A 26,639-nucleotide genomic window follows, 5' to 3' on the forward strand; every position below is an offset into this window, starting at 1 on the left:
GAGGGCCCAGCTGTGAATTACAGACTGATTCGGGCCGGCGCGGTCTGCTCGCCTGGATGGCGCCGCATGAAACGTGAGTGTGGGCCCCAGCTCACGAGGCTCCGCAGGAAAGGCTGAAAGCCACGGTGTCAGGGCTGAACGCCTGCGGGTCCAGAGCCGGGACCGTTCAGATGGGCAGGTGCGGGTCTCGGCCTCTGGGGCGGCGTGTCCGCCGGTGGCTGCAGGGGATGCTTTTGGAAGCCACACTTCCAGGAACGCCAGCTGTCAGGCCATTAGGGTCTTGGGGATCAGGGCCTGCAGACGCCCCCCATCTCCGGGGCAGGCGAGTGCTCTGCTCTAGCATGAGTACCCGTCACTTGTCCTCCAGCGCATGAGCCCACAGCAGGGCTGACGTTTCTGCTCAGCCCCTCACTCTCCAGAGCCAGCGTCAGAGCAGGGGCCCCCACCCAGCCCGCGCGCTCAGGGCCTCCTCCCACGGCCAGTCTCATGGGGTCAGCTGCTCGGCTCCCCTCCACGCAGCCCAGGGTCCTCTCCAGTGATGCCCCACTGGCCCCTTCCAGGGAGGTTTAAATGCGTCCTGGAACTTTCCAGAACAGGAGCTTCTAACCTTCAGGGAGAGCCTCAGCCCTCTGAGAAGCTGGCGTGGGATTCGCATTCTGCCAAAGGGCCCAAGGGGAGACCTGTTTGCCAAAAGAGAAGCTCAGAGCAGGCGCCTCGCACTTCCCGGGGGGTAAATTCCCGAAGAGGGGCCTTGGGGACTCACATGCACCACGTCCCTGACGTCAGAGCGAGACAGAGTCCTGCGAAAGGGTCCGGCTGGGTTTCCATGGTAATGAGCGGCCGTTTAGGGAAGCTCCCGGGTCTGCCTGTGCTTTAAGGACAGGAACAGCCCAACCTGGGCCTGTCCACACCCCTGGGGCCAGTGGGATCATGGGGAGGGGGGGGTGGCCTCAGTCAGCCTGGGGGGTCCTTCCGCTCCTGACTGCAGGGAAGGAGGTGAGGCTGAGGTGCACGGGCACTCTGCGCCCAGCTCCCCTGAGGAGGGTCTTGGGAGAGTGACCTCGAGGTGGTGGGGACAGGCCCGGCAGCATGGAGCCGGCAGGGCCGGGGCGAGGTCGGGATGGAGGGCCGGACACGGAAGGGAGCGAGCCCGTGGGCCGACGGCGCTTAGGCGCTCACCCAGGCGGGCGAGGCCAGGCGTGGGTCGTCACCATCATCAGTGGCGGCTGCTCCCAGGTGGCCGTCGGCAGCTCACTCACGGCGGCATGGAAAGCCTGGACCAAGGGGGGTGCGGCCCTGAAAGCTCGGCTCAGGGTTTTCTTGTGGCCTTGGTAGCCGGCCATGCTCCCGCCGGTGCCGCCGCCTCCTGTGCTTCTGTAGCAAAGACGGGGGCGGGGGCGTGAGAATGGGGACAGATGCTGGCTTTTCTGGGGCTCTGGTGAACACTATGCTGAAGGCTGCCTTTCCTCCCACTTAAGGATGTGGAGAGGAACCTTCGGCGTGTCACGCGGGTGTGCGAGCAACGTAGCAGGACTGAGCGCCAGTCCCTGCGCCCCAGTGTAGATGCACCCCGTGGTGGCCACGAAGTCCCCACTCGCCCAGGCTGGGGTCAGCCATCAAACCTCCCCCTGCCCGGTCCTCTGGTGAAAGCACAGAAGGCCGGGCCTTGTCTCCGCCACGGTGGTGCTACCATAGGCAGCCAGCCCGGCGCTCAGAAGGAAATGAACCTGCACCCCGAGATTAGCGGTATTCACGCCTGGGTTTCATCCCCTTGTAGACATCGCTGGCCAAGGTCACGGGGGCCTTTTCCTAAATGCACGGTTGTACCCAGGGCAGAGCTGCCCGTATCGGTGCCTGCGACTGAACCGTCGCTGAGCCCTGCTGGTGTCGAGCCACGACCTGAGGGTTCGGGGCCTGTGGATCCGGGTCTGCCGTGCCGTGGTCAGAGCCGTTTCGGCCGCCGGCCTTCGGGCAAGGACTGGCACGGGGCGGTGGCGCCAGCGCTAACCTGCCTCCGCCGCTCTGTGTTTCAGAACAAGAGGAGAACTTCGAGTTCATCATCGTGTCCCTCACCGGCCAGACGTGGCACTTTGAAGCCACCACGTATGAGGAGCGAGACGCGTGGGTCCAGGCCATCGAGGGCCAGATCCTGGCCAGCCTGCAGTCGTGCGAGAGCAGCAAGAACAAGGTGAGCCCTGCGGCCCCCCGGTGGGGCGGGGCCTCGCCTTGGAGAGCACGGGGCGGGGGCAGGCCCCACCTACCCCCAGCTGACCGTCCCCCTCAATTCTGGCCAAAAGCTGGAGGATTGAAAAGATTTTAATTAACACCCACTTCGGGTGGGTGTCCCCAGGGGTGTCCTGGGGCTGCAGCTCCTAGCACTAAGCCCTGCCTTTCATCGGAAGTGGGAGATGCTGCAATTCTGGCCCCGTGTGGCCTCTGTTTATTTTGGCTGAGGCAGAATGCACTTCGGAAAAGAACAGCAGACTTAGTGCCTGTTCTGTTCTCCTAGACGCCCCCCTAAAATCCCTGTCCCTGGGAACGGACGCTGGCTATGGATGGCAGTGACAGGCTGGGGCGCGGGCACAGCACCCTGTGCCGTCTCCTGAACGCCCCAATGAAGCCCTCATGTGTCTTATTTCCCAGGAGTAGTTAGTTTGCAGGTATTTAGCAGGAGAAAAAATTCTTTAACCTGCATTTTCTAGCCTCCTGCCCAGTTGGTAAGCCTTATCAGGAGGCATGTCTCCCTCCCTCTTCCATCAGGGATCTCTTCAATTCGTTATTTTAATGCTTGGATGTTTTAGCTCCCTTGTGCGGACGTTTTAGAGAGCAGTTTCATTTGTAACCATTTGAAGAAATCTCTGCCAATGATTTATGTGCCGCTTTGTCATTAAGGGGGAGTCTGTCTTTCAGAAAGATGGAGCATCTTATTCTGTTGCCCTCTCTAGCCAGGGTAAGCCAGGCCACAGTCATCATCACAATGATGTCATTTGCTTCTCTCTTCCCCCCCCCCCACCGGGTGCGGCAGGAGAGGTCTGCGCACCATGAGGGACCCTCACCAGTGGCCGGGGATTGAACCAGCGCTGCAGAGGGTGCGGGCAGCTATACAGCCCAGCGCTCAACTGCTGCGCCACCGGGGAGGCCCTGCTTCTCTTTTTTAAAGATGTTGCATACCCAAGGAGGGAAGCACGGCCTTTGTTCTTGACCCCTTGGCTGTGCGGCATCCCAGCTGCAGACGTGGCTTCTGAAGTGAATGGGGACGCTTCTAGTCTGCAGTGATCTGGGGGTCGATGGTGTGTGTATCCACAGAGCAGGGGATTCAGCTTCAGAACAGGAGTAGGGAGAGCTGGACAGACACTCACATCTCTACATTTTGTATGAAATCACAGTATCTCACCTCAGACTCTCAGTCCATGCTGCTCACACACTTTGGGCCTGATGCAAATGTCAGCCTCAAGATGCTGCCCCTCCCTCGTGCCAGGTGCGACCCGGGCGGAGGACGCTCCAGCACCCAAAGCCAAGCTCATGCATTCACCTTGGTGTTTGCAGAACAGGCGGGAAGGTGTACAGTGTGGAATTATTATCCACAGGGTACAGCGCAAGGGGCCAGGATGGGCTCACTGGAGAATGAGCTCTGACATACTGATTTTAGCTGCCTTGGGTGACTCGGAGTTGAGAGCAACATAACTAATAGAAAAGCAGTGCAGAAATACTCTGACTACTTGGGCGTCTAACCAAAGGAAGTACGACGTCAATAACGCATTATGCTAATGAGACAGTAGCGATTATTAGATTACGATTTATTATTGGGGAGTAAGCGATAAATTGCTTTACATCAAACAGTTTGATATGAGATGGTTCAATGTTTGAAGAAACTCTAGACAAAACCCAGCTGCGTCTAGCTGTCCTCTGAAACTCATTTAGCTTTAACCATTACATGAAGTGTGAGCATCCGGAACCTCAGCATCCGGGCATGTGCCTTTCCGCAGCAGCTGCACGTGCAGGAGTCGTGACGTGTCCAAAGAGTTAGCAATGTGTGTGTTCCTTGCAGCACGTGGAGGAGGAACCTAAACCTCCATCAAAGGTGACTTCATAATAAGTCATCTTACGTGGAGTATTACGCAGCCATTTACAGTGACGCAGGTGCGCACGTGACAGCACTGAGACATGTGATCATATGTCATTAGGCTTAAAAGACAGATTCCAAAACTAGCTTCGGAATGCCATGCTGACTTTTTAAAAAGTGCATGGATGTTCTTTAAAAAAATGTCTAGAAGCAGGGGCCTCCCTGGTGGCGCAAATGTTAAGTTGCAGCACTGTGAAGCTATCCACAGCCTCTGCAGCCCCTCTCCGGCCAGGGAGCTACACACATGATGCAGCAGACCTCTCCTGTCTCCCCGCTGCTCCCCTCAGCAGTGTATTTCAGTAGATCTGCCTGTTCTGTTCCCCGCTCTGTCTCTGGGGAATCCACTCACCCCCCCCACACCTCTGGTCTGCACCCCAGCTCTTGTATGCATAAATAAATAAATCTTTTAAAAAAAAAAAAAGTCTAGAGGCATAGACAGCAAAATGCTAATATGGGTACCAAAATGTTAATAAAACTTAACTATGGATGATCATATTGTAGTTTATAGATCTTTATGCTATCGTTTCCCCTCTTCTCTACTGTTTAACCTGTTTAGAGGAGACAAATAAGTGGAAGAGTAAATGCCCCGGCTGCCCTCCCAACCCTCCCTGCCCCACACTGGTTCCTGACTTGCTAGTGCACCTGGGAGTCTCAGCGTGAACAGTGACCCTCCCAGGCGCGACGTGTGCACGTGGCGTCCTGGCAAGGAGTAGGGAAGGTGTTAATGGAGCCCTGACCCTTTGCTTAACCAGGTCGTCTCCTCGTTCTTCAGTCTCGTGCCAGGTAGACAGGGGACGACAGCACACTGACCCCTGCTGCAGGTGGCCGTCGGCCACGAGCCCCCGAAGCCGCTCTGTCCTGGTTCTGGCAGCATCGCTCAGCGGGTGGGTCCGGCCTGGGCCGCTTCCTCCCAGCATGGAGAACTTCAGTCATGCTTTGTCCAGAGCGGAGTGGCCGCTTGAGATGGCCCTCGTGCTCCGTGTGTCCTGCGTGAGCCTCCCCAGCGGCGTCAGCGTGCCCACATGCTTCCCTCCGTGTCTTACGTCTGTGTTTGTCTGTCTCCACATGCCCAGTCGCGACTGACGAGCCAGAGCGAGGCGATGGCCTTGCAGTCGATACGGAGCATCCGTGGGAACTCCCACTGTGTGGACTGCGAGGCCCAGAGTAAGTGCCGGGGGTGCTGGGGTGGGCGCCTGGCTGGCCCGTGTGGGCAGACGCCACGTGGCCAAGATTCCAGGACCCAGAAGGCGGGAGTGGGGCTGTGATCAGGAGAGCAGACTCTCTAGGACCAGAGAGAAGGGGATGTCCAGTCCCCACAAACGTTCATGGCACGTCTCCCCCACCTGCCAGCATGCCCCACAAGCGCCTCACATACCCAGAAGCAGGGTCACACCTGGATGTGGGTGCGAGGATCAGCCTCACACCCAAGTTCCACTGCAGGAACACGTCTTCCGCTAGTCGGGGTCATGGGCTCGTTTGCTGTCCCATAAAAACAGAGTTTGTAGGCGGAGGAAGACGCAAGTTTCCGGGCAGGGTCGGGCAGATTCTGGGCTGTGTCCGGGACACTCACCCGGCACTGCCGGTTCAGGTCATTGGAACGAGAAGTAAAGACGCCAGGTGGACAGGGGTCCCCGAGCTGTAGGAGGATCGAGGCCTCACTCAGGGTGGGTGTGGATGAATTGGAAGGGGAGGCCGTGAGGACCCCCTCGGCGGCAGTGCAGGCGGGAGGAGGCCCCGGCGTGGGCAGAGAAGGGGTCCCCTCGAGGATCTGGAGGTGTTTCTTCAAAATGTCTTTTTTTGTTTGTTTTTAAATTTTACTCTGGGGACGTGGCGCATCAGGGCTAAAAGGGAGAAGGAATTACTTTAAAATCAGATTCCTGGAGCACAGATGTCTCCACTCACCCCCCTCCCCGGGCACCTCAAGGCCCCTGGGGAAGCACCAGCTTCAGGGTGGGGGGTCCCTTCTGGAGGGCCCCAAGCGGTTGGGTGCTAGGTGGTCTCTGTTTTGGGGTGTGCGAACACCCGGCAGTCAGAGGCAGCTGCAGCTGCTGCTCAGCCTTGGTGCTCACGGAAGCCATGCACGGGATGCGCGCACTGGGGTGGACGAGGACACAGGCTGGGAAGAGATGGCCCTGCGGGGGGCCTGAGGTGAGGCCTGGATTCGGGGGGGAATGGGAAAAGAAGTAATGATGGAGCCCCCAGGCAAGTGGAGGGCCAGACATGGGGGGGTGGCGTTGGCAGGAGCGAGTCAGACAGTCGCTGCCCCCAGGAAGACGGTGATGCGATGGCCCGACGTCTCCTTGGGCTTGGCCAATGCGGTGGCCGGTGCCCTGGGCCGCCCTGCTCCGGGGAAGGATGGGGCAGAGGCCACGTGGCCAAGATGCAAGGAACCAGAAGGTAGAAGTGGGGCTGTGCTCGGGAGAGCAGATACTGTGTAGCACCAGAGAGAAGGGGGTGTCCAGTCCCCACAAACTTTCACGGCACGTCTCCCCCACACGCCTGCAAGTCCGCGGCCAGGCCGCCTCCACGCAGCCCCTTCCGCTCCTGCGGCCACTCCACGTTTCAGACCAGCCTGCATTTCCTTGCTGCTTTCACTTGGGGGCAGGGGTGGGTGGGGGGGACATTCCTTCCTTCTCCCCAGCCAGAGCACCTTCGATGCCACAGACCCCCTCTGTCTGGCACCACCTTCCGGACTACCTACTGCGTGGCCAGCTGACCTGGCCATTGGCCGGTGTGAATGATTCGAAAGTAACGTGACACCCACTGCCTGGCTTTGTGGGTGACTCTGCAGCTGGGGCTCACACTGGCAGTGCTGGGGTGACGGGAGCCTCGCCTGCTTCTCTTGGTGGACGCATCACACCAGGTCAGCTCCATCTTGGCAAGTCGGCAGTGGACTCCAGCCTGAAGCCAGCCTGGGCCTGACCTCAGTGCCCACACAGGGCGTGCCCCCCGCCCTCGACAGGGCCCCCGGCTCTTCTGCAGACACCCGCGGGCCCGCCTCACAGCTGGAAGCGTGTTACTGTCCATCTGTCAGTCAGGGTTCGTGCAGTTGGGCAAAGACCCAGCCAAGGGCCCCGGCCGCCATCCTGCTAGTGTGAAGAGAGGCTCGGGGGCTGCTTAGGGGGTCGCCCGTCAGGTCGCTGAAAGCCAGACTTTTTTCATGAAAGCGTGCTTCCCTTTGATCTTTGAAATTTGCAAACCTGCCCTCGTGTGAGGGTGTGGTTTGGACGTAACCGCTGCAAAGGTGGAGCCCGGGGCGAGCATCTGCGGGGGGCCAGCTGCCCCTTCTCACCCTCGCCCAGCAGCGGCCACAGTAGACCCTGGCTGCGCGTGACCTTCCCCGCACATCTGCCCTCGCAAGGTGGATGCTGCTGTTCGGGACGCAGGAAAAGTACATCCTGCAGAGGTTTATCGCGAGGGAAATTCTGTGGTTGGCTGAAGCCAGATTTCTGAGTTGCCACCCACCGTCAGATCTCTCCAGGCACCTAAAACACTGTCCTGGAAGGGTATCGGTGCCATCGAACTTGGGCAGCCTCTGCCAGGGGGTCTGCGGGTGAGCCTGGCACCGGCACCCCCGGGCCCTGAGGGTGGGACACCAAGTCTGATGGCCCCGCTCTCCCCACAGATCCCAATTGGGCCAGCCTGAACCTGGGGGCCCTCATGTGCATCGAGTGCTCAGGCATCCACCGGAACCTGGGCACCCACCTCTCCCGCGTCCGATCTCTGGACCTGGACGACTGGCCCGTCGAGCTCATCAAGGTCCTGTCGGCCATTGGCAACGAGCTGGCCAACAGCGTGTGGGAGGACAGCAGCCAGGGCCGCATGAAGCCTTCGCTGGACTCTACCAGGTAGGATGCAGCAGGTGTGCGCGGGGGACCGGTGACGGCCACGCCCAGCCCCGCTGGCCGGCCCCGATGTCTACACCCCAAACCGGCCTTAAGCAGATGTGGATAATTCAGGCACCTTCATTTTTTATGTTTGTTTTCACACCTTGGGGATTCCCCTCCCCCCTTTAGAGCCGTGTTACGCTTCGGACCTTATGCATATATCACTTTAATTAATACATTTCTAATCTGCATAAGCTGTGCTGTGAACACTAATTATGAATTTTTGATTCGTGAAATTTGTTACTCTCCTATCTTCAGTAAGTATCTGCTCGGCTAGCCCCCACCTCCCTGTGCACCCACAAGTGAGTCCGTGGTCACAAAACGCCGTATTTTCCAGCATATATTTTTAACACCCTCAGCCAAGTGCGGCATCGCGTGTAGTGACTCCTCATTAATGTTAATTGTTACCCAGCGTCAAAAACGCATTTATTTTGAGGCCATTTAGTTTCTCATTTTTCATTTACAGCTATTATAAACCGTTTTTGAGTACACATACATATTTAATGTTCTTGAGAGGTGATAAAATGGCATGTCTTCCAGAAGCTGTTTCACAGGCGCGCGAGGACCCGCCCCTCTGCCTCTGCGTCCCCCCAGGGGTGGGTCTGGCGGCCTGAGGAGGGTGCAGGGTGCGGCGCCCGCTCCTCAGGGGTGTGGGGAGGGGCCGCCTCCCGTGGCCGCGCCTTTCCCATCTCCTCTGTGCCGCCGCTGCCTGGACAGACGCCGTCCACTCAGGGGTCTGGCGCTGGCCACCTGCGAGCTGGGCTCCTTCCGCGGTGATGAACGGCCTGCAGGTGGGGACTGTTTCCCCAGCGCTGAAAAATGAATTTGTGGTGCCCCCTTCGGTTCACACTGGAGAATGAAGCCGGTGTGCTGCTAGCGCTGCGCCCCCCTTGGAGCTCCATGGGGAGGCGCTTGGGAGGGACCGGGCACACAGGTGAGCCCAGGTGAGCCTGTGCCAGGAGCAGGGCGGCCTTCTTACAGGAGCTGTGCTGAGGCCGGGGTGACATCCACGTTGAAATCTGCCGTGGCCGCAAACGGGACCCCCCTTGAGAGTAACTGGTCTACTTTCTCATGCATAGCACCCCCTTGAGGGATGCTAGGTCTGAAAATGACTGGAACTGGCGGGGGACAAGGGCAATACAGGACGTTGGCAGGAGTGTGGGCCGCGCTGGGGAAGCCGCCGTCTGCTGTGTGACTGGGCCTCCGGGGTGGGCGGCCACAGGGCCACAGGACTATGACATGTGTCCCCCGCCCCTCTCGCTCCTAGAGTCCCGCGCCCAGGAGCAGCTCCTCTCCCTGCCCCCCGGCGCGCCCCGAGGCTGGAGACTTTGCGCACAGGGCGGGCTGCTGTCACACCCGCCGGGCTTTGTCACAGCCATGCTCCGGGGCACCCTGCTGCTTGGACTCTGAACCAGAGGGTGCTGCCCAGCTCTGTGGGGGCAGAATGGACGTGACCTTGGCAGAGAGAGGGCCATGGGGGCTGCAGATAAGGCTCGTCATAACCCAGGACCTCAACCTGGAGGATCGGACAGGGCAAGGCCCCAACAGAGCAGAAGCCGGGCCTTTCAGCGGGACGCACCGGGTGGCAGTGGCCTGGGGGCGTGAGTGTGAGGAGTGCGTGAGCTCATGTTTGTTCTGCCCACAGCCCCGGGGTCTCAAGGCACTGGCTGTGTCATGGGCAGGGGAGTGGGCGAGGCTGGGATGCCGCTGGAGGGCCGCAGCCCTGGGGGACGTGGGCAGAGCCTGGGCTCTCAACAGGGGCACAGCAGGTGCGATCACACGACGCCGGCTCCAGCGCCCGCGCCCTCTCCCTTTGCCCCCTCCCGAGGCACCTCAAACAGAGATGGAAAGCTCAGAAAGTTTGGGGCAGAATGTGCTCTCGGCTTCCGTCTGTGGCGCAGGACGGAGGTCTGTCTGGGTCCTGCCTCCCCCAGCCAGCGGGGAATGACTCCCCAGCCAGGCCCCAGTGTGGTCCCGCTGCAGAGCCAGAACTGTGGGTGGAAACAGCTGGAGGCCTCTCTTAATGTGGCCCTGAGGTAACACTAAAAAGAAATATTTTAATAAATTTTTAGCTCTATCCAAGGAAAAGCCAAGTGCAATATATCCAGCCTAATCCTTTGAAAAAGGCCCCAGCTGTTTTCCCGAGAAGCTCCAGTCCATTCCAGCTCGTGCAGAAGATTCATCCTGACAGTGGAATATAATTGGAAATGTGCTGTTCCTCCCCCACCCCACACACACACACACACACACACACGCACACATGCACACACGCACACACACACACACACACGCCTGCACAGACCATGAGTAAGCAGGACAGAGCAGCAGATCCTCTCCAAAGACACAGCCGGCCCCCCAAAACTTGGGAGGCGCCCAGCCCGGGGTCAGTGGGGACGACAGCCGCCTCTGATCAGCCGGCGGCCTCGGCTTGCTGCCCCGCAGCCCGACGGGGGCAGTTTCGGCGGCTCATAATTGGTTCCAGGGATTCTCAGCCGCCCTGAGAACTGCCGCTCAAACTTGAGCTGTGCCGGGATCAATCGAAGCTGTCGGCGGCAAAGCAGTATTGACTTCCCATTCCTAAACTGGGGAATCATTAGTCAAGAAAAGCATCTTTTAATTACTCCCAGGAAGGGAAAAAAAAAATCTTTTTGGATGGATTCTGCAACAACTGCCATTTTTCCCCAATGCATTCGATATGGAATTTGCTGTGGCAGGAGGGAGGGGTGCCCCGCAGCCCCTCCGTAATGGGGGTTTAATTTGGAGACGGGAGCCCGGCCCAGAAGATCAATGCCGTAACAATTAACTGCGTCTGGGGTGGAATCAGAATTCCCCTCTCTAATTGCTATTGATACCATTTAAGCACACACTTAAAATATTGATTTTAAGTGAAGTCGGCAGGGGCAGTGACAGTGGACAGAATTAACTAGATTTGGGGGCTGGAGGAGGTGAGGGGCTGTCGGCGGCCCGGGCTGCTACGCTGGACACTGGGCCGGCGGGCGGGGCTCTTGTTCCGGGCTGGGACACCCGCTGTAACCATGGGGAGAAGTCGCCCAGCTCCTCAGTCACCCCTTTAAATGAAAGAGCAATCAGCGCCACGGTGGGGAGGCTAGCCCGGCTGAGTGCGTGCTCCCCGAGGGCAGTGGTCAGCCCGGACGCCACTCGCAGGTGCCTCTGCTGCCGCCTGCCTCCCGCCTCCCCGGGTGCGCTCAGGGCGTGGCAGCCGGGGAGCCCTCTCCACCCTCCACCTCATGCCCCTCTCGCCTGTGTTTCAGGGGGGAGTCTGCTTTGCCCTTCGTCCTTTATTCTTAGCCCCCTTCACCGAGAACACTTTCGGATGAACTACAATGAAAATCGTTCCCCACTGTCTCGAAGCAGGACCCGCCGGCCGTCTTTCCGCACAGACGCCGAGCTCTGCTCCCGTCCATGCCGTCCCGGTGTCTTGGGGTCCGGCCTTCGGGGAGGGGCTGCGGGATGCCCCTGTGTGCATGCCGTGCAGGTAGCCTATTTGCATGGGGGTGGGAGAGCCTGTGATGTGGGGATCAAAGGCCCCTGGAAGTGGAGAGCGGGGTTTCCCGCGCCCAGAGGAAGCCCCCGAGAGCCGCGAGCCCGGCTGAAGTTGCCCGCGAGAGCTTTGATTCCACCTGGAAGGGAACCGGGTCTGGCGACTCGTGGCCCTAGGCCTCTCCTGTGCTTCCTCCTCGCCCCGTCTTCATTATGTGCGCGTTCACCTGCGCGCCTCGCTCCTTCTGGCCTGTGCCTGTAACAAGATGCCACCTTCGGGAGGCAGGTGGGGCCGGCGGGCAGCGCGCGGCGTGGGCAGGCCGGCCACTTGCAGGCCGCACGCGTCTGCCCGGCGACACTGGTCCCGTCTCCCTTTGATTTGGGAACGCAGCTTTCATCTTATTTATGCACAGGGAGATATTGATAAAGGGGAAATGTATCCAAACTGAAAATAATTGGATCCCCACCGCTCCCTCTGAGATATTAACAGCAGCGCCGCCCGGCCCCGGCTTTGTCTCGCGGGTTTGATCAGTTCCGAAGATCGCGCCTCGTCATCTCGGCGCGAGTCCCTGGCAGAAAGATGCCTGGCTCCCGACGCGGCCTCGGGGACCACGGTGCCCGCCCGGCCCGGGATCGTCTCATCTGATTATTTTTCCACAGTTCTTGGCCGGCCGAGGTCAGTGTTTTGTCTCTTTTGAGGGCTCCTCTGTGCCCCCACCTTCTCCTGTTTTCATTCTTTCAAAAAACTGGGTAGGGGGAGAGGTGGGCTGGGGGAGACTTTGTGGTGGTGACCGGAGCCCATCTGCAGTTGGGTGGCATCTGCTCCCCACATGTCACTTCCCTCATTAACAAGCAATTGAATTAATTAAATGCTACTCAGAACACGCATAACAAGCTACCGGCAGTGTCCAAATTAGCACTGATAATCAAGGATGATTTCCTTTATTATCCTGCTAAGTGGTGTGCAGACTCCGGGCTCCCTGTCTGCCCTCATCTATTTACATACCCCAGCTTCTGCCTCTGCGAGCGGAGGTTATCTTACCTAGTTAATTTGCCACGATCGCCGAGCATGGTGGATGGTGCCCTGCCCCCCGCCACCGCCGCGGCCCCCTCCACGCCGCCCTCCCCCAGCCCCAGCCTTTGTATCTCAAGCTCACTGATAAATTAAAGGCCACCCCTGTGGTCTCTCAAGTGAGTAATAGAGGCAGAAATTTCATTTTGCAACTGGCTGATTTAATGATCCAAAGGGTAATTAATGGCCTGATTATCTTAATGTTAAATATGTCCGGCAGCAATTACTGTGACCTCCCGCTTGTCAAGGTCCGGGCTGTGCTCTTCTTTCAATTAAGTTCTCTGGGGCTTAATGGTATGAATAAACTCCTCTGATTCTATCATCGCGGACGGACGCGGAGGGTTCAGGGAGCTGGGGGCTCGTTTGGAGTTTTAATCAGCCTGTCTTCTTCTGCGGCGAGCAGAGTTAACGACCACAAGGGCAGGCGGACTTTCCTCATCCCGGGCGGACCCCCGCTCGCCCCCACGCGCACGCTTTCCTCTGGTTGTTTTTTATTTTATTTATTTTCTTTTGTTTACGCCTGTCCTCCGAGGTACAGTTCTGTTTGTGGAGGGAGCCGCCGTGCTCCGTGAGGCCCGTCTCTTCCAATATAAATTATCATGTGAGCACTGTGGTTTTTCTGTTTGACAGGCTTAATTAATTGGCAGGAGCCCCCGAAAATGACAGAGCCACTAATTGCAACTCAGAGCGAATTTCCGTCACCGCCGTGCGCCTGTCAGCGGGCCTGGCCGGGCCACCTCCTGGCCGGGCGGGGCCGGCGCCCTGAGCAGAGCGGGGACCCACGCGGTATGCGGGCCCCGTCTGGGCGCGGCAGTGCTGTTGACTGCCGTGAAGTCTGCACGTCCGCGGCTCTGCAGCCCCCTCGGCTGCCAGGAGACGCAGGTTTCACTTTACGGTTTTCTAGCAGCTTCTCTGAGCAGGCTGGCGTGGACTAGACCACTCAGCCTCCCTCCCCGAGCGACACCCAGAGACGGCGTGATCGCCACTAGCGCGTCGTCCGTAGGCCCGGTCTGCTCCCAGATCAGAACTAGTAAGCCAGTTAGGGAAACATGCGAGTGAGAAGTGCACTGACTGCCCCAAAGGACTTGTAGATTTGAGCTGACACCAGGTGCCAGCGCCCAAGGGCTCGGCGGGAATTCTTGCCGGTCGCCCCACCTCCGCCCGGGCTCCAGGCTTGCCCTGAGTGCCAGGAAGGCATTTGCGAGAAGTTGCTCCGTAACGACCAGCACAGTGGGGTCTGCTCCCTACAGCAAAGCTGCCCTGCGCCTGCCTCCGGCAGAAGGACGGCACCACGGGTTCATCCTGGTGCTGGCCCGCGCGGCCCCGGGGCCCGCAGGAAGCCGCTTGTGTCCCGGAGCCCACTTTACCACCAACCGGGTGTCTGGGGTAGAAAAATCCCTGCCGTTGATGCTGAAGTGTAGCCATGGAGACCATCAAGGAGATTTTCACTTTTATGAATTCTGGTGGTCACTGGTAGATGAAAATGCAAGTCACCCGTGAGTAGCCGCTGCCCGCTGGGGCCTGGCCATGTCTGCACTCGCCCCTTCATGGGGCCTCTGAAGGAAAGTGATGTGAAGGTGAACCTTGATCAGCTGGAGCTACATTCCAGGGAAGACCTTCTGAAATGGCCCGGAGGACTCTCAGCACAGCGGCCTCTGTGTTGACTCCAACTGCCGAGCATTTCCAAAAGGCCATTCTCTTCAGTGGGTTGTTTTGTTTTTGTTTTTTTTTTTTTTTTAAGATTTATTTGTTTATACATACAAGAGCTGGGGTACAGGCCAGAGTTGTGGGGGGTGAGAGAATTCACCAGAGACAGAGCGGGGAGCAGAACAGGCAGACTGACCGAAATCCACTGCTGAGGGGAGTAGCGGGCAGACAGGAGAGGTCTGCTGCGCCATGTGGGTAGCTCCCTGGCCAGGGATCAAACTTGTGCTACAGTGGCTGCAGCAAGCCTCATAGGTTGCATCTTAACCCCTTGCGCCACCAGGGAGGCCCTTCAGTGGGGTTTTCACGATCTTGCACCAAGACCTTCCAGTCTTCGAGGAGCTTCTCTGCTTCAGAGTGTGCTGGGCACCATCTTTAGCTCACGGGGCTCCAACTGGCAGGCAAATGTGGGGGTGAGGTCTTGGAGTCATTTGTGCTGGCTAATGGCGGGAACCCAAGCCCAACCCTGGAGGGCCCCCCTCCCCAGCCCTCCTGCTGTTCTCGGCCACATCCAAAGGTCATTTTCAGCATCCGGAGGTTCCATTGTGTTCATCCAAACCCTTTGCTCTCCTCTGCTTCGCCCCAGCTCGAAGTCTTAATAGCCATCGTGTGTCTGTGTAGCTATATGATTAGTGTAAATTTATTATGTACAATAACATAGCTGCAGAATCTGTCCACTTATGAAATCTAGTCACTTCGCTCATGGTAACTTAAATAAGAATCATAAAGCGTCATTCATCTTACTTTGCCTTTGCGTAGCAAAGCTAATCTTTTAAGTCCCACCGTTGTGATTCTGAAGTCATAATTCTCTGCAGCCGCTGCTAATCCTCAGCTTCTGTGGAAACACTGCTGAGACCTCTGTCTGGATCAGCCGGCGGTGGAGTGGGCTTGGAGCCCCGCTTTTCCTGTAACCACATCCTTCTTCTGAACGTCCCTCTGTTCACGTCTCTGACCCAACATTGATTGCTGAGAACCTGAAGCTTGTGTTTCAGAAAGCTTCACCATCATCCTTGTTATCTGCATGATGAAATCTGGAGCAAAGCCAGAGGATTTCTAGTTCTGGCTCTCCAGCCAGCATCTTCTATAATGTTGGTTCTCAAAAAAAAAAAAAAAAAAAATTAAATAAATATCAGGGGCATTTTCTCTTTTGTAAGCTGAAACTGGTTATTATTTCCACCCACTTAATCATGTAGATTTAATTCTAAAAGAAAATAATATATATTTAGTTTCCTGGGCTCCTTTTTAATCTGGAAAACTCAATCAGCTTTGTACCTGTGTCCCACATACTGACAGAGACAAGTGTCCCATCCCCTTACAGGTCCTAGGGAGGGTTTCTTGGCTGGAAGGTGTGGTCCCTGTTTATTTGGCTTTGTGACTGTAGAGTGGTCTATCGCAGTGTCTGCAGCGTCTAAAAATATACACACTGAAGCCCCACGCCTGCTACCCAACTAGTGCCCCCTGGATAGGGCTAGGTGATGTGCTTTAGCTCTCGAAGGGTTCTTAGGCACATTAAAATTTCAGAAATCCTGGTCTACACAGGCAGTATAAACATGTCCACAATCTGCCGGGAGTCCTCCTCAGGTCTTAGCCCCATGCCCCTGGGCTTCATCCCTCACTTTTTGAGACCCAGGTTCTGTCCTCTCTCTTTAGCAGTTTCTAGTGTGGCCTGTGGACCTGCGGATCTAGAAGGCCATCCCAGCAGGTGCCACCACTCTCAAAGGACATCTTTGTCACGAGAGGATTAAATTTCATTCTCCCAGGAATGCAAGTTTGGTTCGACTTGCCAAAATTAGTGAGTGTAATAAACCTCATTAATACCATAAAGAACAAAACTATATGACCATCTCAAGAGAGGCAGAAAACATGTTTGACAGGTCAGTACCTGTTCACAATACACTCAGCAAACAAAACATGAAAAAAATAAAACTTCTTGAACCCAATAAAGGGTATCTGTGAAAACTGCACAGCTAACATTATACTTCAGTACTGAAAGTTTACCCTAAGGTCCAGAGCAAAACAAGATGTCTACACCACTCTGTTCAGTATTGCACTAGTGGGTCAAGTCAAGAAATAAGGCAAGGAAAAGAAGCCAAGGTCATCCAGGTTAGAAAGAAAGAACTAAAGTGATCCTGAGATGACATGATCTCGTGTGTAGAAAATGCTAAAGAATCCACAATAAACTATTAGAACTAATAAAATGAGTGCAGCAAGATTAGAGATCAAGATCAATATGCAAAATTTGATTGTTTTTCTATACAATAACAATGGGCAACCCAGAGTAAAATTAGGGACATGATTCCATTTGCAATAGCATCAAAAAAGAATAACATTCAGGAATTAATTTGACCTGTACACTGAAAATTACAGAGCATCGTTAAAAGAGAGAAAAGACCTAAATAACTGGCGAGACATCCATGTTCATGGATTGAAAGACAGAAGTATAACTGCTGTCTTAAACTGATGTCTAGATGCATACCTTCCCAAAATCTCAGCGGTCTTTTTTCTCCAGAAGTGAGCAAGATGAACCTGTAATATAGAGGGAAATGCGAGAGACCCCCTCCTCATCATAGGCAGCGTTGGTGGCCTCATGCTTTGTGATTTCGGAACGTACTGCAACGCCGCGGTGATGCAAGCCTGTGTGATATTGGCACATGAGTAGATAGGTAGGTCAATGGGATAGAACTGAGAGTCCTGAAATAAACCTGTACATCTGTGGGCGGTTGATTTTCAGCCATGATGCCAAGACAGTTCAGTGGAGAAAGAACAGTCTCTTCAACAAGTGGTGCTGAACCCACTAAACTTAGTTCACCTGAGGAGGAAGTTCGACCCCTATCTCCTCCCTCCAGATGAACCACGGGTCTTAGCATAAAAACGAAAACTATAAAACTATTTGGAGAAAATGGGATAAGGCTTTGTCATCCTGAGGCTCCCGAGGAAGTCGCGGGACTTGTGGACATGGATGACTTCTGCCGTTACACAGGCAACAGGAAAAATATAAATAAACTGGACTTATCCAAATTTAAAATTCAGTGCAACAAAGGACACGATCCAAAAAATGAAAAGACAGCCACAGAATGGGCGAAAATATTTAAAAATCACCTTTCTAATAAGGTCCTGGTTTTCCAGAATGTATAAAGAATGTTTACAGCTCAACAGTGGAAGACAAATTACCTAATTTTAAAATTTCCTCTAAAGTCGGTGGACAAACACCCAGCAGGCGCACGAGAAGATGCTGAACATGACGACTTAGGAAGAAAACACAAAGCAAACCACACTGAGATACGACTCCCCCAGCTAGGACGGCTGTCCCTAAAAGGGGGGGTCCAGCGCAGTTGCTGGTGAGGTGTGGGGGTCACGGCCACCCTCGTCCACGTAGTGGGATGGTAAGTGGCGCAGCCACCCGGGAAGGGCCCGGCGGTGCCTCCACCCATTAGACATAGTCACCGTTAGACGTAGAGCCACCGTGGACTCGCCCACAGCCAGGGGCCTCTCCCAGCTCTGCATGCAGGAGAGACGGAAATGCCCGTCCACTAGTGCCCACTGTGGCACTGCTCACAGCAGCCCAAGGTGAAAGCAAAGCAGAGGCCCTTCAGCTGACGGGCCAACGAGCGCGTCCTTAAAGAGGGGTGACGTGCCCCATGTAGACACGCCTGGGGAGCGGCGTCCTCCTCCGGCAGAGCCTGACACAAAAGCCACAGGTCCCAGGCCTCTGTTTATGTGGAACGACCAGAACGGGCGCCTCCCTGGAGGCAGGAGGCAGGAGGCAGGTCCGTCCTTGCCAGGGGCTGGGGAGCCAGGAGCACTGGGGATAATGCAAGCCCCGTGGCTCTCCACGGTGGTGACTGCGCAGCCTTGTAAATATGGCAGAAACCATGAATCCGACACATCTAAAGGGTGAATTTTACGGTTTATGGATTATGTCCATTTGGAAAAACACAGGAGGAATTTCCAAGGAGAAAGGCCTGGCCGTCCCTGGAGAAAGACCAGCCTGGGGCGCCGACAGCGGCGGCACAGCCAGCGGGGAGGAAAGGTGGGCTGCACCGGGCGTCTACCCCTTTTGGCACCAAGAGCCCTTGGAGGGACTCACGCAGCCTGATGCTCAGAGCAGAATCTCTGCTGTAGCCCAAATCCCTGCCCTTGGCAGTTAAACCAGAGGCGAGACCGGCTGGGAGATGGCACCTTGTGCCCAGTGGAGGAGTGAGTCGGAATCAGTGACAGTTGCCCCTGCGTGTGAGGACCTTGGGGACCCCGTGGAAAGCCAGGACAGCACAGGGGTCAGACCATTGTCATCTCCCCGGGGTGGACTGGAGGTCCGGCTGCAGCAGGTCCCTTGAGGGCCAGACTAATTACACCGGTTGCGCGGACCAGGCCTGCGTGAGCTCGTGGGCCTGTCCTGAGGCTCGGCGGGGTCGCTGCATGCTGTTGTCTGTGAGTGGCCGGACCCCGGCCGTGCCCTCTCACACCAGCGGCTCTCAGCACAGTGAGCACTTGGAAATAACCACAGGGGCTTCCCAAGGCGCGGGGATTACGCCTCTGTGCTAGCAAGCTGTCGCCAGCCACTGCGGCCTGAGTTCGAGCCCCGGCCAGGATGCTGACCCACATGGCGCTGCCTTTAGTCCTGGGCCTGGGAGGCTGAAGCCCCGGACAGCCCTACCAAGAGAGGATTTGCTTGACCCAGAATGCCCGGAGCGCCCTGCGGAGAGCATGAGGAGAGCCAGCCAAAAAGGAAGGCCGTGTCCCTGCAGAGTGAGCCCCAGCCCGCGGGCGCCGCACACGCCAGTGACAGACCAGCCGTGCGTGCAGAGGACGCGGAGAGTCCGGGACCGTCCCGGAGCTTCCTGTGGGGTGTGGAATGGACACCCTGAGACCCCGCGTGCATTTTCATCCCAGACGCCGAGCTGCCCCTTCCTGACGGCATCAGTGAGGAGCACAGGCATGACCTCTATGCAGCGGCGAGGGGCCAGCATGGACGCCCCATAAATACTTGAGAGATGTGTTGCATTTTAATTATTTTTCCTAAAACTCTAAAGTCAGAACTGTGACGTCTGGTTGAGAAAGGGGATGTGGAGGTCGGTGGCCGCGGGGCCTGTGGGTCTCGAGCCAGTGGAGACTCTGCGCAGCAGAGCTGCTGTGGGTACCTGGGGCAGGAACGGCACCACTGCTGACTCCCAGCTCACGGCCACCGGCAGTGGACACTTTGGGGGAGGTTGAGGTGCAGGGAGCCCTAAGACTAGCATAGACGGCAGTGTTCCCAGGACTGTGGGGCATAACGATGGGGTTCAGACTCCAGCAAGGGGCTCTCATGTCTTGAGAATGCAGCCCCACACACTCTCCCCCGCCCCACTAATGTGCGAGGCCGATCTGGTGGGCCCCACAGCTTCAGAGAGGCAGAGTCTAGAGCCCAGCGTGGACCTTGCATCGGGGACCGGCAGCAGCAAGGTCCCGCCTCTGGCCTCACTGTACACGCGCAAGCCGCTCTTGATGATTTAGGCTTTCTCATGCCTTCCACTGCAACCACGTCTACCGACGGGTTTATTTTTTAACAGTCTTGTTTCATCCTGACAACACTCATGAGCCCTTTTAATCCCCTGAGCTTGACTGTTTCCCAGAGTGCAGGCAGAGCCAGTGTGCTTTGCACACTTGCTCGCCCAGCATCTCTGGCTGTGGCCGGGTGCTGAGAGCACTGAGTGGGGGGAGGCACACCTCTTGAACTCATTTGAGCCGCACAGCCTTAAAAACTACCCTCCCCGTGCCTCAGTTTCCTCTTGCTTAAGACAACCTTCTTCTCGCTTGCATTGGGGGTAGGGAGAGGCAGTGGTTAGGGGCAGCACCCAGGCGTGTGCATTCACCCCCTTGTGTGGTTAAGATGACTGTGGATTGTGTTTACACAGACTGATTCTTGGCAGGTGAGGCCAATCTATAAAATTGCGAGCTCCTCAGAGTTAAATAGAAACAGGAAGTTGCCATATGACCCAGCAATTCCTCTTCCAGGTACAAGAGAAATGAAGGGATGTGTCCACATAGAAACTTGTGCATGAACGTTCAGTGCAGCATTATCCATCATAACCAGACAGTGGATGAAATCAACTTCCACTGACAGGTGAGCAGACTTTGCTGTGCAGTCTGTCTGTTCTGTGGAATATTACGTGGCGGTGTAAAGGAATATAGCACTGATTCATGCTACGACATGAATGACTTGAAAATATCACAGTTGCAAATGTAGGATTCTGTTTATATGAAACACCCCAAAGTAGACGGTTCCATGGAGAAGGAAAGTGTGTGGATGGTTGCCGCCGTTGTGTGGATGAGGGGGTGGGGGCCAGACCCTGGGAGACATCGGGAAAATGGCAGGTGACTGCTCCTGAGGACGGGATTTCTTTTTGGAGTGATGGAATTGTTCCACGTGATGGCAGTGATGGTTGCATGGCTGTGAAGATGCTAAAAAAAAGGACTGAATTGTACACTGTGGGTGAATTGTACAGGAGGTGAATTATAGCTCAGTGAAATGTTCGATAAAGAAAAAAATGTGCCACACATTTCAAGTAGTAGAAAAAAATTCAAAGACGGCATGTTTCGAAGTTTTATGTGACGTGGGAGGAAATCTTGTTTCCGAGGTGGGTGGTCTCCTTAGGGAAGTAGAGGCGCTGGCAGCATGGAGGGGATGCGCAGGGACACCAAGCCTGTGGCTTCTATGGGGCCTGGCTTGCTTCTTTGTCTTTTCCAAAAGAGCAAAAGATCAAGCAAAACATGCAGGACTTCTGAAGTTGAGACATCGGAGGGTCTCGTGAACCATCTGTCATGGTTAAGCCCAAGTCAGAGACCAACTTGCATACAAGTGGCTTCTGCCAAGCAGGTCCAGTTCTGGCCTCTGCTGGAGGGCTCCAACCAGTGCCGAGGGCGGACTGATCTGCCCTGGAGTCTGCCTGCTTTCTCACTGGGGGCAGAGGGGCCCGACCACAAGGCTGGCTGTCCATTCTGACATTGTCCAGCACTGAGCCCCAGGGCCACCTGGGGTCAGGTCATCTGCAGGCCCTATGTGTGTCCTGGCATGCAGTAGGCAGCTCAGCAGTGTCTGCTCCTCTGCAGGGGCTCGGGGGTGTAGCTTCTGTGTGAAACCAGAAGCGCCAGTGGCACCTCATCTACGCCTACCTGACCTTCAGCAGCTTAGCAGGCCATTGGGCTTGTTAGTCTGGAAGAATTAATTAAAGGTTGGAGGTTTTTTGTTGTTGTTTTAGCTCTAACTCTATAATCTTGAAAAACAATTGACACCATAAGTACTTTTGGAGATTTTTTTAAAATAGATTTTTCTTCTTTTTCAAATTTGGCCAAGTTGAAATGGATTAGATCAGATTGTTTTTTCTCTCCATCCCTCTCCCCCCCGCCCACCCCGACACACACACAACATCCTTTACATCCAGTTTTAAAAGAAAGAAAGGAGAAACAACAAGTTGTGGGATGTGGCGACCAATGTTGCCAGAGTCTGCACAACTCACCCCTCTCAGGGACTCCTGCGCCCCCAGCTCGGCGGGGACAGGGGCTGCCGCTGTGGAGGGCAGGCCCACAAAGTTGGGGTTTTTTCAGCTTTAAAAATGAAGCCACACTGGGGGACTGGCCCCCGTTGTTAAGAACTGAGGGTTGTCCAGATGTCCCCGCTGATGGCCTGATTCCCCTCCATGGTGCCCCGGGGCCCCCAGGAGAGAACTGAACACGACGCCCACAGGCCGCGCCTTTCCCCTTCCCCAAGAACACTCTCCACTGTTTCCCCGCAGGCGGCCGCACGTCGCCAGCACTGTCCACACCAGCATTGGCGGATGTAGCCTCAGCCGCGTGCGTTACTTTAAACTTTCTAGTAAACGCATTTTTTTTAAAAGATTTATTTATTTATTTATACCAGCACTGGGTACAGTCAGAAGCGCGGGAGGGCGAGAGAATCCACCAGAGCCAGAGCGGGGAGCAGAACAGGCAGACTGACAAAGTACACTGCTGAGGGGAGTAGCGGGCGGCAGGAGAGGTCTGCGCGCCACCAGGGAGGCCCTAGTAAACACATTTTTAAAAAGCAAGAGACCCTAGGCAGTGACTGTAGCAACGGCCAAGCTGACCCATCCAAATGTAACATGAGAAAGGCCGGATGAGGCCCTCGTGTCCCGAGTATGCAGAGCCCGTGGACCCACGCCCGTCCCCGGCACAGCCCCCACCAGCCTCGTCGCTGGAGGCCGAGGAGGCAGGGTCAGCGTGGGCGGGAGGTGCCAGGGCCCCGCAGCGCTGGCAAAGGGCACCCCGGCACGTCTCCTTGGCTTGCGCAACCTTCCAGTTAAGTGTGGACCCTGCAGGGGCTTGCTCAGTCCTGGAAATGGCCCAAGGTCCCTGCCCTGGCCCAGCCCAGGCACAGAGGCCACCGCCTGTGCTGTAGTTGACCAGAGCCTCGCAGCACACGCTGTTGTTTCTTGAATGAATCCCAGGTTCTGGGCCCCTCGCCCACCTCCGGTGACTCCGTGCGTTCCCCCGCGGGACCACTCCGCCCAGCCCTTTCTCTCTGCAGGGATCCTGCCCTCGAGTCGGGGCCTCTTCCCTCCACCTGGACGCCCACCTGGGCTCCGGAGCACCCCCACCACGGCGCTCCTCGCTGGACTGGCTCTGCCCTCCCTCCAGCGGAGGCTCCCTGTCCTGCCCGCACGGGTGCTCCGGGACCATCCAGGGCAGCAGCCTGATCCACAGACCCTGCTGGGGGCTCCCGGCCGTGCCAGGCCTGGCACCCAGACAGCGCCTTCCTACCGTGTGCCAGGTGTGGAGCGACCCCGGACCCCAGGCCTTCCCTCGGGTCTCAGCCCAGAGCCAAGACAGACACTGGGGAAATTGCTTACGTTTGTGATACAAACCAAAAGGGTAGCAGGAAGAGGACAGAGGAGCAAGGCCCTGTGGCGAAGGGAAAACACACAGGGCATTGGGGGGACAAGAGGGCCGTGGAGTGGCCTGGGCGGAGGCACAGAAGAGGGACCAGGATGGTGAGGAACCTTCCAGGTCAGGATATGCCAGGAGGGAGAGCTGCAGCGGGCCTGAGACCTTTTCCGAGCACAGGTTACCTGCCACGGTTCCCTGGCGCTGGGTGGGACGTGACGCTGCGTCTGTGGCAGAGGCGTCATCCCCGGCAGCCAGAGCGGAAGCCAGTGTCGGCATCCTCGTCGGCCCCCGCCCAGCTACCCAGGTGGTGCCCGGGGCCAGGCCCACAGCGGTGGCTGCCGGGCTTCCGGGGCCTCCAGGGAGGAGCCCAGCTCTCTGCCCCCTGGCTGTTGGCCACACAGCCCTCCCTGGGAAGGTGCCTGGGAACAAAGGCAGCCGAGCCACTGCCAGACGGTGTGCAGATCCGAGAGTCACGAGACACAGGGAGGCCTGTCCGGCCTCCTCCTTCCAGCTCCAGTGCCGATCCTGCGGTCTCGCTGTCCGCTCAGGCGGGGCAGGTGGCTGCGGGGAGGAAGTGGGTCCGTTTGTGGGCGCATGGCTTCGGCCTGTGGGATTCCCAGGCGGAGGGCGGAGCGGGCCTCACCAGGCCCGTGGCCACAAGGGCCGATGCCCCCAGGGGACTCGAGCGGCCTCTGAGGCAGCTCAGCACAGCAGCCAGCCAGTGTCCAGCGCAGCGTGACTATCCTCCCAGGGGCTCTGGCGGGAAACCCGTTTCTGGGCCTTTTCCGGCTTCTGGGGGCTGCCCTGACCCTGGCTGGTGGCTCCATCACTCCCGCCTCCCGGCAACAGGACCACGCGGCGGGGCCAGGACGAGGTGTCTGCGGCCTCACACGCCCTCCTCTATGCCCTGTGCCACACCGCTGGCCCCTGCGGCTCCGTCTGGGCGCAGCCGAGTCCAGGGTGAAAAGAAGGCCGCGCAGACCGAGGCCCCCTGGCAGGTTGGTCACACCACAGACCACCCGGGCCTTGGCTCTCTCACTGAGTAAAACAAAATGGGGGTCACCAAACCTCCCGCCTGGCCCGCTCGGTTGTCGAGAAGCCCGGCTGAGAAATTCCGGGGCTCACTGCCAGCCCGCTCACCCGCCACGGCCTGGCCTCTCCTCCGCTCGACCCAGCGCTTCCTGGACTGCACCCGCCTCGTGCCGCGCAGGTGTCACGCTCCTGGTCGGGGCCCCTGAGTCACTTGTCACCGCTGCTCCAGCACCGGGGCACGACCTGCACCGCGAAACCGGCCGCGCGTGAGGATGGGCGGGCGGCACGGAGCCACGCAGAGCCACGCGTCGCCTGCGCCCGGTTGGCCGTTTGGGGCCGGGCAGTTATCCGTATAAAATACTTTTTCTTTTAAGCACAATCCCACTGCTAATGAAACCATATTTTGAACATGAAATTGTTACAAAGAAGAAGAAATGTCATTATCTAGAAAAGCAGCCGTCGCTCACGCATCCGAGGGTCTAAATAGAACATTCCCCTTCTCGGGGAGATGAAAGCGCATTAGCCTATGAAATGACTTTAGAATGGAGTTTTAATCCCCGGAACGAGGAAGGGGCTGGAACCCTGACGTGGGTTCCACACATAGCAAGGCAAACCTGAAATTTAGAGACGGGCTCCCTGGGACAGCACGCCTCGTCACTCAGCCAAAGGAAGGTGAAAAAAGACTTGTTTTAATGTTGGAAAAAGGCAGCTTGAAAAAGGTAAGCTTCCTTCCTGCCGTATCCCCGGGTGCCCTCTCCCCTGATCGCATTAGCTAGATGTCCATTTCTGTAAGTTTTCCCTCTAGAACAAACCTATCATTTTTCACCACGGGATATTTACAGCTTCAATCAGTGCCAAATTCAATTGGCTTCTGATCTCATCGCTGGAAGTTATAGATGCTGATATTATTTGCACGGCGGTTAATTATGGAGCAATCAAACTTTGGCTTTTCCACTGTAATTTCCTCTGCCAGCTAATTTAATTAATCACCCCCAGCTCAGCTCTTCCAGCTGCGACCAGCAGGGCCATTAATTAGGCATGTGGCGGTCGCTCCGACCCGTCCTGCTTCCAGGCTGCTGCCCATTTGATCTCTCGGGGAGGGCGAGCACTTCCTCAGCACCCAGGCAGGCGGAGGGGTGGGGACGCGGCTCCTCATCCCTCCAGACGGAAGACAGCTCCCAACAGGCTTGTCGGCGCACACGCCACTCACCTGCCGCGAGGTCGGCTTGTGAAGCTGAGCTGAGGAGGCCAGCCCTGCCTTCCCTTTGGACCCGCTCCCGCTCGGGGCCTGCGGGACGCGGCAGCCAGGGCCAGCCTGGCCTCCGGGCTTGGTTTCTCGGGGGCCTGGGTGTTCCCGGTAGCGCCAGGTTGGGTGAAGAGCTGAGGCGGGTGCCCGATGCTGTTCCCTGGCGGTGCGTGCCTGGGTAACAGGACTCTGGAAGCTGACTTTCCCCCGGAGGAGAGCTTAAAGTAGAGTTTCTGTCCTGACGTAAGGAAGTGGCTTTTTTGGTTCTGCAGCCAAAATTGGTGGCAGAATGCTGCAGGCGTCCTGCACTGCGTTCGCCTCGGAGGGCCTGATGACTGCGTCAGCCACCGGCTTGCCTTTCCAGCGTGAGAGCAGCTGGGCTGAGGGATCACCCAGGAGTCCGTCCTGGGTGCTGTGTGCACACGTACCACCGCCGAGCAGCACGCCCCACCGGGGCCTCCCCACGGTGGTGCCCACAGGCTCCTTCCTTGCCGTGAGTGTGGGGTTTTGGCTAATGTATTGCATAGGGAGCTTTTTTTTTTTTTTTTAAGATAGTTTAAAGAAATTGAATGTCGTCTGATTTTGTGCAAAAGGATAAATTGATGAACAGGTGTTATCAGGAGCCGTAATAAATCATCCTAGAACAAGGAATGCCTCTTCCCAGATCCTATCCAGTGCCCTGCCCTCAATTAAATGAATCAAAGAGATAGATGTGGCCACTTGCGCGTGCACACAAAGGTTCTAGGTGCGCCGGAGCAGGGCGTGCAGCTCCGTAATTAAAGGGATAATGAGGGTGCATTGTTGTGCCCGAGGAGGAGGCTGTGCTGGGCCCAGAGTGGGCTTGGCTGGAGCTGTGTGTGCAGCCGGCGAGCCCCCCACCATAAAACCCCCACAGCCAGTAACACCCAGTTCCTCTCCTGCTGTGCAGTGGCGCTGGGGGTGGGGATTTTAGTTGTGACTTCCTGAAGAGGAGGGGCCTGGGCAGTCCCCTTAAGCTTAGACAAGTGTGTTCGGTCCTGACGGGTAGCCCGTGGCCCACCGGCGAGCTAAAATTCAAATGCATGGGCATTCGTTCATGTCACGTTGTAAGGATCGTTCTGGAATGAAGGATAAGAAAGGTTTTCCCCTAACGACGTTCCTCCCTACTCTGTGGTAGAGAATGTGGGAAATCTGGCG

At 56.9% G+C, this 26,639-nt stretch overlaps 1 protein-coding gene across 3 annotated transcripts in view; it reads left to right on the forward strand.

Moving 5' to 3' along the window:
- Positions 1-26,639, forward strand: part of AGAP1 (ArfGAP with GTPase domain, ankyrin repeat and PH domain 1) — a 357,631-nt gene that overhangs the window by 312,655 nt on the left and 18,337 nt on the right. For all 3 annotated transcript variants that reach the window (XM_054700176.1, XM_054700177.1, XM_037522170.2), the window contains 3 exons: positions 2,034-2,188; positions 5,197-5,287; positions 7,749-7,971. In XM_054700176.1, the coding sequence (XP_054556151.1) occupies positions 2,034-2,188; positions 5,197-5,287; positions 7,749-7,971 (469 nt within the window). The remainder of the gene's footprint in view (positions 1-2,033; positions 2,189-5,196; positions 5,288-7,748; positions 7,972-26,639) is intronic.

The sequence above is a fragment of the Talpa occidentalis genome, unplaced genomic scaffold (assembly GCF_014898055.3).
Source record: "Talpa occidentalis isolate TD23 unplaced genomic scaffold, MPIMG_talOcc4v2.1 talOcc4.3, whole genome shotgun sequence".
NCBI classification, from domain to species: domain Eukaryota; kingdom Metazoa; phylum Chordata; class Mammalia; order Eulipotyphla; family Talpidae; genus Talpa; species Talpa occidentalis.